The sequence below is a fragment of the Danaus plexippus genome, chromosome 26, assembly GCF_018135715.1.
Source record: "Danaus plexippus chromosome 26, MEX_DaPlex, whole genome shotgun sequence".
In the NCBI taxonomy this organism is placed as follows: Eukaryota; Metazoa; Arthropoda; class Insecta; order Lepidoptera; family Nymphalidae; genus Danaus; species Danaus plexippus.
Window position 1 is genome coordinate 3,845,402 of NC_083554.1, and position 13,606 is coordinate 3,859,007.

At 35.1% G+C, this 13,606-nt stretch overlaps 2 protein-coding genes across 2 annotated transcripts in view; one reads left to right on the forward strand and one right to left on the reverse strand.

The window, feature by feature from the left end:
* Positions 1-320: 320 nt before the first annotated feature.
* LOC116774237 (transmembrane 7 superfamily member 3-like) lies at positions 321-4,872 on the forward strand. Its single transcript, XM_032666893.2, has 9 exons — positions 321-737; positions 809-1,138; positions 1,262-1,521; positions 2,434-2,605; positions 2,788-2,955; positions 3,036-3,188; positions 3,281-3,541; positions 3,959-4,091; positions 4,327-4,872. Exons 1-9 carry the CDS (start codon positions 671-673, stop codon positions 4,397-4,399), a joined length of 1,617 nt encoding a protein of 538 aa, XP_032522784.2. The 5' UTR covers positions 321-670; the 3' UTR covers positions 4,400-4,872.
* Positions 4,873-5,750: 878 nt separating this feature from the next.
* Positions 5,751-13,606, reverse strand: part of LOC116774238 (paired box protein Pax-6-like) — a 36,195-nt gene continuing 28,339 nt past the window's right edge. Inside the window, exons 7-10 of the mRNA XM_061524824.1 lie at positions 13,398-13,480; positions 9,838-10,010; positions 8,864-9,021; positions 5,751-7,078 (exon numbers count right to left, since the gene is read on the reverse strand). Of these exons, the coding sequence (XP_061380808.1) occupies positions 6,990-7,078; positions 8,864-9,021; positions 9,838-10,010; positions 13,398-13,480 (503 nt within the window). The 3' untranslated portion in view covers positions 5,751-6,989. The remainder of the gene's footprint in view (positions 7,079-8,863; positions 9,022-9,837; positions 10,011-13,397; positions 13,481-13,606) is intronic.

Genomic DNA, 13,606 nt, shown 5'->3' on the forward strand with positions numbered 1-13,606 from the left:
ATGAACCTTTTCCTCTCGACCTACTACGAAACTTCATTCATTTACACGTATTAAGTTAAAGTATAAGATTTAAACATAGTTATTTGCAAGTACTAACTGCTGGGAGATTAGATGTCTCACCAAAATAAATTATTATTAAACATTTCCAATATCTACAAGTTGCAGAAATGAAAAATACAATTTCGTTCTGTTTATAACACCTATTCCTATCCTGCTTGCACACAAAGATTTTTCCTTAGGCTTCAATCGTCTATCTCACTCGCTTCTTCATTCGTTCGCCTTCTCAGACCGACTGGCCTCGTTTCAGTCTGTCGGTCTGAATTCGGTCAGTCATTCATGTTGTCATGGATAATCGAGTAAAAACTTTGTTTTTATTTTTTATCACCATGAGTTCAGTGTGCTTTGTTTCATTTACTTAACCGTAAATATAAGTAAAATATTGTTTTTCGATTACACCTTTCGTTATCTCGTTCACCTTAATGTTTAATCAAATTTGCTGAAGTGGTGACGGTTTTGTTAAGTTCTACTTGTAATTGTTATGTTCATTGATTTTTGTACCTGTCAAATATCAGCTGATTAGCGACAAAATTATATTTTAAGACTTTATGATATTATCTTTGCACTTTGTCGTATGCCAAAAGTTTGATATTAGTGTCAACTTCAAGTAAATATGTTTAAAAGTACCTCTATTCCTCTATTTTTTTTAATTTTTCTGACCAATCAAGTGAGCACACAGAGTAAGTACTACAAACACCTCCTACTTAGGGGTTTAGAAATCAATTTATTATTCTAAATCTGCTATTTTCAGAAACAAATGTACTGATAAATTTGAATAAAACCACATCATGGGGTGATAAGGATCTTTATACCGGTTTTGTGAATGTCACAGCTAATTCAACCGCCCAAGTGGACCTATTAAATGTATATCCAAATGTGTCCTTCATAATATTCCAAGTACACAGTCACTCTTACAATGTGACGCTATATAACAACACATATGTGAAAGGTTCATATGTAACGGGTACTAATGTAGGCATGTACAGCAGTGTGAAACCAAAGATAGACACATTTTTCATAATCAATCCTAATACCATTGACATAAAAGTGCTAGTTTCTATCCATGGATATACAACAGCAGGTATTTAAAGTTATTTTTGGAAATATATATAATATTATTTGGCAATTCCTCATTAATTATCTCATATGACGACCAATACTTACATCTCTTTTTAGATATTAGATAAATTAGATTAAATTTCAGATCCAATACCAGGTGACTGCAATATGGAGTTTAGTTTGCCGATATCACCATTTCTGTTGTCTTCATACAACAACGACACTATAATGGTTGATGCGGCCGCTGCCAAAGATCCCATGGACATAAATTGCAATAGCATAGACAAGTCGTTTGTTAATTTCTACAAAATGTATCTACCGGAGAGAGATTTTGATGCTGACACATATTACATGGGCATAATTAATATGTTGACATTCGATAAAATTCAAGATAATGGTGAATATGTGAGTGAAATGTATAGTATGAATTTCTTACTTAGTACAATAGATGTATATTATTTACTTGAGTATACTTTTCATGTTTATCATATAAATATAATCTCGAGTACATTCAAGTTAATTTTATCATTCTAATTACACACTGTAGATGTCACATATATGTTAATGAGATCATGAATGAGCTATCTTTATATACAGCCGTAGTCATGACCTAGTCGTTGACAAATGATTCTTCACGGTTAACCGATAAGCTGAACGTAGATTCATTTATAAATATTACATACCTCATAAATTTTTCTGTTTAATATTTGGTTAATATTTTTTTTTTTATAAATAACTAATGCTATATACCCATAGTATATTGCCAATGACAAATGTTAAATAATGATTTTGTTGTTTGTATTTATCTGTGAATTTAATTTTATCCTATTTCAAAACAATACTGTCGGATCCCATTGTGTTTGTTGAGAGCAAATTGTGTGTAACAAACATATTTGTAGACAACAAATAGTTTTCACAACTTATATCATGTTAGTTGATAGGTAAATGCAATTAATTATTAAATTGGCACCATATAATTTATATATTTTTTATTCCTTGATTGAAAAAAAACTATTTTGGGTATAAAGTAGCTAACTCAAATATGTAGTTATAATACGTTAAAGTATATTTCCATATATTATAAACAGGAAAAATTGCATAAATTAAATTAAACATCTTAAGTATGATTGTGATAACTAAAGAGGCTTGAACAGCGCCTTGAAGGTATATAGTCTGTTCTAATACACCTTGGCCAAATGAACTTGAATATTGTCTTAAGACAGTGTTGTCAACTTGTTACCTAAGTGTTGGTCATAAATAGTATTGAATTTTCCGTTGGTAAACTTTCCGTAAAACTAAATAAAGCGTAAATTTTAGATCCCGTATACGGGTCTACGTATGCGTCGTATGTTAAGCGCTTATCCGGGAACTGGTGCTATATACGTGGCGGTCGCGTTCAGCTCGAAGAATACGAGCGCGTATTCTGTTTACGTGCCGACGTATTCGTACGCTTGCGATCCGTTCATAGAAGGCGGTTGTGAGATCATGGGTATGGCATACAATTGTGTATACATATTATAAACCGACTTTAAAAAATTAGGAATACTCTATTATTGTGAACGTGTTGTTTAAATTAATTTTTTCACAAGAAAGTCTGAATACTTATGTTTTTTTTTACTGTTTGAAGTTTTTAGTTTTGTCTTGTTATATAAAGCTATTGTATTATTTCAGACGACTTCTTTTCCCAAATGTTATGTGCATCGCTGACGTTCGTTGGTCTTTTCGTGTGTTTTTTCGGACACAGGTTTTTTAAAACTGAAATGTTTCTGGTCGGTTTCGTCACCGGAGTTGTTATTACATACATTCTGATATCTTTAATGGCTGATTTGAATAGGGCAGGTGAGGTCATTATAATGTATGCACTTACTTATAATTACTATGATATGTTGTTATAATAATACGTAATATCAAATTTACAGCACTTTTGGGCGCGTCAGTATTATCCGGGGTGTGTTTCGGCTCGATCTGGTTGCTTTTCTGGTGGTTCTACGGCATACCAATATTTGCCGTGTTTCTGTCAACATTGAACGTAGGCTTCCTATTCGCTGCTATAATATATCACGGCTTGCCAGGTAATAACAACTTCGACGTCTATTAAAAAAAAAACTGTATATGTGGCCAAGTATATAAAAGTATATGTAACCTCTTTTTAATTTTTTTTCAGGCGGTTTAACAGAATTGGAATTGGACTTGAACTTTTGGACACTTTTTATTTTTATAATGCTACTGACAGCTCTGTTGTTGCTCTCGATGACGTTTCTGTCTAACATACTGTGTTGTGCGATACTCGGCGCGTACGCGACTGTGTTCCCTATGGACTACTACATAGGGTCCAATTTAAGGTTCATTATCATCAACACCGTGAGACGCGCCATTGTACCTCATTTCAATATGGCTGTCCTTTCCCCGCCGTTCCAATGGAAAGGTAATAATTATAAGTGAAAATAATTTATAAATTTTTATAATTAAGTGAATAAAATTAAAGTGATTCGTTTTTTAACAGTGTATTAAAACTTTATTACGTTTATTTTATAAAGCAAAAATTTTTTTAATTTTAGTTGTAATAAAAAAATACAAACAATATTTATTGGTTAGTACGAAGATAATATTTAATTGTATTTTTGCAATAATTTTATTTTAATAAATAAATTTTTTTTTAGATACTCGAATACAGCAAATGTGCAATATATTCACTAATTCGTTACTGTAGTATTAATATAATGAATGCAACAAAATAAAAGCCATACAAATAGATTGTTATCAAACTTTAATAATCTGTATATTAAAATATTTATAATAATATACATATTTTTTCACCCGACTTTAACCACCTCCGCTGCAGACGCCGTCATCGCCGCACTCTGGATAGGGCTCGCGTTGTCCGGTTTCCTGGTTCAACACTATCATAATCGGGCCAGGCCTCCCTTCCCGCCGCCACCGCGGAGCGTGAGACCGGTCTACGAGCCTCGAAGACGGTGAGTAGACGTGATACCACGTATGGTCTCCGAGACCAAGAGTAATAACTCAATCTTTTCAGAAGTCACAATACATAGATTTTATTTCTCGAAGGATTAATTTTATATACAATAGTGTTTATAAAAAAATATAGCAATATTTCTATATATATATATTATTTACTATGAATATTTGTCATTGTTATAATGTTTATCTCTGTCAGTGGTCATAAGCTATTTATTTTCTTTATTCCAGTTACGGACAGATATCTGCGCCGATGATGCCGGTCTTCGCGGCGCCGTCGGAAAGGACGCCTCTGTTGGCCTAAAAATTGTAACCCACTAACACGATAACTTAAAAACTAGTAAAAAAATGTATGGGAAAAATCTCCCAAAAAACATCTGCTCCCAAAACATCTAAAAAAAAATTTACTTGCCAATTGTTAACTTACTCAAGTACTTACCGATCATATTAAGTCATAATCACATATCACGTTAGGAATAAGTAAAAAATATATAAATATTTATAAAAAATATATAATCGCAATTTGTATGAAACGTGCTTCACGGTTATCGTACCTCATGTGAGACTTACCAAACGGACGCTTTGTAGTCAAATAATTTGCAACAAGACCTTATAAGGTACTTTACAATCGTCAAATAAAAATACATTGCTTGCTAGTTTAGGGATGTGATTTAAAATCTTAAGTCGTCAGCTCTCAGTGGTAACCGAGACGTTTAAGACTGCTTGAATTGTGATCCTTAGTTATATTCCTATTAATAAACATTGTTAAACATAAAATAGTTTTCATTGAAATATCAGACTACCCTCCATGTGATGCTACCATTCGACAGCGAACGACGTAAAATAGTTTTCATTGAAAAATTTCAGCCTACCCTCGATGTGGTGATAGCATTCATTTATAGTAAATGAAGTGATATTTAATAGCATTAGAGGATTACTGTCCCAAATCACGCAACATACCTCCGATGCGAGCGAGGTTTTTATTCAAAATCACACATGTCGAAGTTAACAGATTAAGAAGCCATTGAAATCAGACGCAGTTGTCCGTCCCTTGCGAGGGGAGATAAAATGTAAACCAATTATAAACGCTGATTATATATGATTGTTTACTCCTGTCTGCGTCCTCTTGCTTTCATTATGTTTCAATATATTTTGTGTGACTACCTTCTTTTTATGCGACGGTTAAATTTAAACGATTTCTTTAAAACTATATTGAGTTCTCATGGACAATCTGAATCCTGATGTGTGACACTCATAGCAACAATTCTCGCTGCTGTCTCGAGTCACCCTACAAAGTATTTAAAGTGTATGGATTATTTGATAAGTGTTACAATGAAAACAAACGAAAAGCCAACGTATCTACAGTCCATACAAGGCGTACACTTTACCAAGTTTGAATCGGTATAATCTACATCGGATCCTATTGTGTCGGCCAACCCTCGTACGGGGGATGTCGTGGAACCCCACGAGCTGAGAACACGCAAAAATTAATACCGAACCGCCCAAATGCAGTTAACGGCATATTTTCACTTTAAACGCCCAGCAAGGGTCCGCGGATGCACACCTTTTGCGGTTAGTAATAATATTTTCTCCGACCCGATGGCATCATCACCCGCACTCCAGTTATTTATAAGGTTGTGAGTGAAACTACAGCGTAATGGTTAATGCGATATTTATTAAACGTCACTGTAACCTCCTCAATTAATATGCACTTATAATTACAATAATTTATTTTACAGTTAAACGCTAACTAAGTACATTACAACGTCCACACCACCTCTGTATTGCGTTATTCAAAATATATTAGCATTTATACACGTTTCATTAGTATCTTACATCAAACGAGAAATTGTGCTTCACTGATAACATAACCTTAGCGATATTTATGTATACGAATTTTATATTTTTTTGTATTACATTATTATTATTATTTTTTTAATGTTCCCAAAATCTTCCGAATAGCGTCAAAATAAATCTAACTACATTTTAATCACAGCAACTCCTTAATTATTAATAAATAACATAAATTAATTCGTTTCGTGGTGTGCTATTGTAAAATTTTTCGACTTCCGACACATTACAACATCTACTAATGTAACTATTATACAATTATACAAACATACTTATATCGAGTTGTGTTACAGTGTGTAGTCCCGAGGCGGGGGTGACAAACAAATCGCTGTAACGAAGCTTATTGCCACGTTTTTTTCTATGGCATTAATATTTTTGCACCCCCAATGCATACATCAAAGAAATAAAAGGGTTGTACACGCAAAGGGCGCGTAACACTCAATTATTACAAACGTTGGCACAAACAATTTACATTAATTTCACGTCGAGACGTTAATGAACTCTCGAGCAACAAGCTTCCCCGATTCAACAATAGATGGCGTTTATCTATATTTACAATGTACGCTATCGCCTCCCAACGCACTAGTCGATCATACACAACGAAACATGCCGCATTTACAATATACACTAGACAAGCAAATGATTATAATGAATGTATAATATATGATCGTCACCATGCCCCGGCCGCCGGCGCGGCGGTTCACGGCGTGCGACCAGACTTACCGCTACGTTTGAACATCATCAGTTGCTTAGCCGTCGAATAAATATTATACAAAAATAACACGATGCACCATTTTAACACTAGAACACTAACACTAGAGTCCACTGGTTATTGCGTTAATCACTACACTACTTTACGACACTGAACTGTTCTCTGTCATATCTCCCGCCAAAACGCTGTCATGGCCGGCTGTCATGTTGAGAGCGTTCACAGTCAAGTGTGAGTCGGCGTAGTTGTGCGCTAGCTCGCTAGATGGCGTTTCGGCCAGATTCGGGTTCTCGGCCATCGAGAGCAGTCGATGAGGGAACCCGAATAGCTGAGATCACTGAAGCCTACCCCAGTAATTCGACGCGAGGTCCGGCCCCTGAGAAGGTATTTGAACGGGGACGCTCACACCCGCCGATATCACACCTACGACGAAGGGGAGGTTATTAAAAACTTATTTATAGCACACTATCTAGTTTACAGCTACGAAAAATATACACAGGCATTTAACATGAAACATATTCGTTGATATTTGATATAAATATAGAATATCAAAGATTTTCAAGAGACAATTAATATTATATATATAATTCCTGTACATAAGCGCAGTGAAGGCATTGCGTCCGTCGAGATGCGAGCCGCTAATGACTGTGTAGCGAGCGTAGTGTGTCCAGATAACGAGGTAGTGTGTCGTAAACTGCGCGCGATGTGAATCCTATTAGACATATGGCCGGGCCGATATTGATACACGATGTTAATAGGTTTCCTATCAGATTATACAGCGTATGGAGGATGAGACTTGATTGGAGATTATAACTGACGACTGTTTGCGATCCAAAGCGACCTATCTAATTAAACTATCCGCTTGTTTATATACATAATAGCTTATAAAGTGATTTTTAATTGATAATATTATGGGTTATGTGACTATAGGTTTTGTTTAATAAAGTAAAGAGATAATTGTATGTTTATATGTTATAGCGCAGCTAAACGCGTACGTAATGATAGCGTAAGCTGTAGGTTCATAATTCTAAACGTCGTGTATCGAGCTACATGACTGGAGCGCGTGTGTTCCCGCGATAACACTTTCCGTTCCACAGTGAAGGGTAGGTTTATACCCATTACATGATATTATCGTCATGAAACAGCCCCGCTGGGACGCGTGTACCCAATGATTCGTGTCTATGACTCCTTGTCTATGATAAACGACGTCGCTAAACGCTTTTATAAAACACATCACTAATACGCATTTTAAATAAAAAATCTCGCATACCTACAATGTAAATATTATAGTCATGAAAAGAATCGATAGGTATACGAGGAACGGATTTTTTTATTATTATTTAATACACGTAGCTTGAAATGCAGCCGTTGAAAGAGCGTAAAAGAGTAAATGAAACGAGAGCGTGCATTTTGAATTGTGAAAAACTCTTTTGTTCCCAGCCACTGGTGGAAACTCGGCTGCGGAACAATGCGAACGCCCCAAACAACAATCATTCATACCGCTTTCCGCCACCTACGGCTAAAAATGTCCGCCGCATGATGTATAGTATCAAGCGGAAAAGTTATAGCTTTTTAAAACAATGGATACGCCAGCGCGGCTCGCTATTATAAATCAGCAATGTTTATGTTAATGTGTGCCTACGCTAGACGTATCTATACTAGATTTTCTTCGCGTTCAGTGTCCGCGAGAGCCTCCCGAGGGTACTCGCGTTTCAAATGTTTGTTAACTAAAGCATTCGATATTCAAAATCAATTTAAAAGCCATTTGTAAGGAACAGACAACGGCAAATCCAATCGGGCCGCGTCTCTCCGTATATTTTTTTCCGAGTTTTTCCTTTATTTTCCGTTTCCCCGTCATGTCGCGGTCTTGTGAGCCAGACGCCCCTTGCTCTTGACTCAGCGTTTTTTACATTTTATTACCAAGTTGGTAAATATTTTCCAAGGCTTGATTTAGACGATTTTGTAACATTTTCGGCCAAACTTTACACATTTTACAAGTGATTCTGTATATATGAATTCAATTTTTCGGCTATTCGACGGCGTGCTTATGTCATATATATGTTATTTTGCTAGTAAATATGCGTTATTATATATGTATAAGCACGTAAAATAAATCAACAAAAACATGACAAATTTATTTAACAATACTTACTGAAACAATATCTTAATATGAATGTGAATATGATGTTATATTAATGAGATACCCACCGGTGCTGCCCGCGCTCTGTGGCTGGCTGTACGCGGCGTGTTGCTGGTGTGCCGCGGGCGCTCTGTACCCGCCGCCCGAGAGGACGTCCCCGAACATGTACGGATACCCACCGTCACGTTGCTGGAGACACGAGGACGACAGACCGGACGACATCGAACTGGCAGGAGGGTAGGCGGAGATTATAGTAACAGTCGAAGAAGACATACATACATACACGTAAAATAAAGACCTGGTACTATAAAGAACAAAACATATAAACTCTCGCGTAGTTAACTATTTCGCCGGTTATATTGTGTGTGTTTGTATGTGTCATTAATCAATAACAAACACTTAGTATCAATTACGAAAACATTATAAGACATTTGTCGAAATAGTTTAACATAAAATTTAGGCTATCATTACAAATATCAATGACTTTAACATAACAGACAAAAGTTGATTATCGAAATGTTAACGGCTTAACAAAACGACGATGTCACAGTCATAAAACGTTACAGATTATAAATGATTATTATAATAATCTGTTATCCATTCATTCACTCATTCATTCACGGTTGTTATTCTGTGAAAACTATCATCGGGTGAGCGTCTAACTAATTTAATTTTCCTCCACAAAGACCGGAAGACTCACTATTAAAAATCAATTCGAGTGTAAAGGCGACCTACGACGTCGACTTGGTAACGTCTCGGTGCAGTGGCGAGAGACGATCTTTTGCCGGGCGATTTATCGCGCAATTTAATTAGTGACGCCTTTGGATAATAGATGTCGCTAAAGATTGTTGTCTTTGAACTCATTGTGAAGGTTTTTTAGATTTAATATAACTCAATAAAATTTTTAAAAAATAATACTTAAATATAGGTTCGGATAAAAAAATTAAAATTGTTCTAACCGGATTTGATTTCTACTTTTTTTTTTAACTAATCATACCATAGATTATCGTCAATATATAATGTATGGTTATATCTGACTCACCTATACGTATCAGTCATGGTGGCGATAGGTTGTGGTATGGGGCTGTACATGGAGTTGAACCCGCCATTCAACGGCAGCCTAGCCGGAGGCGCGGGTGATGCGGGCGCGTCTCTTCTTTGGCTCCTAAGCTTCTCCTCACGACGCCACTTAGCTCGACGGTTTGAAAACCACACCTGTATTGATGTGGTTGTTATTGGTTGCTACCATATCATATTATATTGAGCGTAATTAACCTTGGATGTGTACTTTAAATACGAAATTTTTAACGGCTAAATATAATTTTTGTGGTCAAATTATAACCCAACATTAAACAAGATGTTCTAGACTTGGATTTTTTTTTAATTTAACTCATATTATCTTTGTTGTTCTTTTAATTTACGATTATTGATCGTTTATATCGCATATATATTTATTTTAACATCATGACATTGAGCAGCGTGAAACGGAACGCTAACCGGAAACGGCTCTCACGTGCGCCAGTTCCGACACGGCGACGGCAATATGGCGCGCTTCGGAGAGACTTAGTTGAATTACTTGAAATTAACATCCAAAAACCTCCTCAGCCTTCGACAGTATTCAAATATATAATATAAAATTTTGGACAAAATTAAACCTATCGTCCTTATAGATCCACAAGCGTCTTAATAACATTTTATTTCGCTCCGAATATAATATTATAATGTATTGTACGCTAAGTACAAGAATTTCTGAATAAAATGTCGGCATGACCGTAAGATGAAAAGAATATTTTCCTTTTCCTTTGTATTGAAATGGGAAAATAAGAAATTTGGAAGGGTTCGCGTTAGGTAATATGTCATAATATTATTGCTCTGGCCTATGAAATCACCATATTCTATGCCATATTTTATTTGAACCTTCACAAAAAACCTAAAAAGGGACCGTTTAAGCTGTGTACACACTATTGCCGACGAACTTTGAAGTATTATATATGTGCATAATTTTACTTATAGAAATACGCTTAGCCTTATGAAGCAGTTATTATAAATAAATTATGTAAAGACATAATAATATAGTAATATATAATATACAAAGTTCATTTCCCCATATGAAAGTTTCTGAACGTGACACTAAAATATAATGACATTTAGCGTTTTTTTTCTGTCATTCCATGTATATTTCTTGACAGCGCTGACAGCCGACTCCCGCCTCTGTCATTCCTTTATAAATTGTAGTCAACCCCAAGAGGGGTACTCCACTAAATAGGATTTACCATAATTCTGTTATTTTGCCAACATTCAACGTTTTACTTAATAAATGTCATAATGATGATATATTTAATAATCGATTTTTTTTGTATATTCATGTTTTATTTTTGCTTTTCTTTTTATTCTGTGTAATATAATCGATGTTTCAGTATCGATTCAATATTACAATCGTCATAATACTTTCATTTTCATTTTCGAATCTCTTAAATCGCCACATAAAGAATATTAACAGGTACATAAAGGAATTTCTGTATAACTTTTGCGAAATACGGTCTTATTGCGATGTTTTTAAGATGGTCCTTAATCTGATTGTCATAAGGGTGAGTTCGGTTTGCTCGTAGGTAAAAAGGCTTTGTTCGCTGGGTGCCAATTTTTCAAAACATCCCCCTACAGCCCCTCCTATAGGTCGGATCGATAGCAACCCCTGCTGTGTTGACTATGATTTTGTGAAAATTATTAAGGATAAAAAAATATATAAAATGCGTTTGTTACAAACTTCTATAGCTCGTAATATTTATGAATTTAACTATATTTCCATACATATAAACATAATCATTATGATACGGACGTTCTGATTGCTTTTCTTCAACGTCGCCAGCAAAACATGAGATGATATTAAATAGTCTTATTTACTATATTACAGTAAGTAATAACGAATCACACCTAACTCGGGTACGTAATATATTTTCCTATCATCTGGTTTCCCTACAAAGCCTTGAACCTCAGCACGTGGTGTCCGAATCCTTGCTGTATAGAGCCTGTTCGTTTATACAGACCGAATTCAACACTGTATAGTTACGTCAAAGTTGTGTTTACAATAAAACCCGTTGTCCATAGCTGGTGCGATACAAATTATATTCTCATTTTCGCATCTATGTAAGAATTTTTAATCTGATATATATTATTATATAATATATATAAATTATACAGAGGTTAAGACGAAATATTCATGTGGTGTGGTGTGGTGCTGATCCGAAACATTTTTGTGTAATTTCTAATTAAACCACATTAATATTGTTTAATGTTAAATATAAAGTATATATGTATAGTTTTTATATCGCAGTAATGTTATTATGTTGGTAAGCCTGCATGTGACTTGTTGACTCCACAAGATGCGGCGCTCTCGGGAATGTTAACTAACAGTCGACAAGAGGTTAATGTCGAAGCTTAGCCCGGCTCGTTGAAAACAATGTAGACGGCATTACCTTTTCACGTTTTTTTTTTTACCACAAACAAGAAAACTCGGAGGTAAATTCGAAAATGCTTTACGATACGCTGTATATTTACTTATTAGGTACTCTATATCATGAGGATATTTTCGTTTATTTCATTTCGCTTTTATGTTATTTTAATTCATTTAAAAACATTATTATTTGAAAATATTCTATTCATATATTTATATAATATTTCATACATAAACACGTTGAAAACGTATCTTATAATTTGTAAATACTCCTTTCTAAAAGTTAAATATTAATAATACTAACAGCACAAAATGGCGGAACATAAAAATAAAATGAAGTCAGCGACGCTATCTTTAAAACTAATTCGATTTATATCCTGCTAAGTGCTCTAAAATAGTTAAAAGGTTGCAGTCAAAATTGCATTAAACCGTTATAAAAGTTGCCAAGTTTCCTCCCGTGATAAATGATGTTTTAAACTGTTGGCAACACTGTGGCGATTTGGCTAAGTGAAACAAGAACTTCATAGGTTTTTAAATATATTTTTTTTAATATTGGCAGCATTGTTGTGGAGAATTTAAAAGTTCGCATTAACCGTTTCAGCTCCAGTTAAAATAATGATGTTAACTTTGTGCAAACAAGTTTTGGAAGTATTCCCCGATGTGCTTGTATTATCAATTAAATTTTTAGCAACCCCATTTTAATTACATACATGAGTAAAACAAGTAAACATAGGAAGACAAACATGTTGTAAAAAAATCAAACAATAAAAACATGTTTAATGTATTGCCGCCATATTTGTTGATTATATACGCGTTCGTATATCGAAGCTTGGTGGGGTTATATAATACCCTTGTTTTTTTAGTCTGTTTGCTAAAGACGCATCTACATGCGGCCCGCGCCTATGTAAACAGACAGTGTAAACAGGCCCTTATGAACGCATCCACGGACCGCTTTTAATAAAGCACCCTTGTCATGTTTTTTCCTTTATTTCTGTTAACGAGCTTTGATTTTTAAACTATATAATATATTAATGTTGGCAGTACTGACTGTCAGGTGATATAGATGACAGTTGACAGTTGACAGGCCGTCGAGTTATAGACAACCACCGGTCTCAGTATAGTCAATAGACCGGTGTAAACGTTTATTTTACCTGGATACGTGCCTCAGGTAATCCGATCTTTTCCGCCAGTCGTTCCCGCGCGAAAACATCCGGGTAGTGAGTGCGCTCGAACTCTGTAGATGACAGCACATTTGAATGCAACCCAAATTGAAATTTGATGTAAACAAAGGTACAGGACATACAGCCGACATGCACATATACAACACAAATAAAATAAACTCGTAACGTCATGAACAGGC

Coding starts and splice junctions, on each gene's coding strand:
- LOC116774237 (XM_032666893.2), top strand. CDS start 671: ATGTTTAAAAGTACCTCTATTCCTCTATTTTTTTTAATTTTTCTGACC. Junction 2,606..2,787: donor AGGCGGTTGTGAGATCATGG/GTATGGCATACA, acceptor GTATTATTTCAG/ACGACTTCTTTTCCCAAATG. Junction 3,189..3,280: donor AATATATCACGGCTTGCCAG/GTAATAACAACT, acceptor ATTTTTTTTCAG/GCGGTTTAACAGAATTGGAA.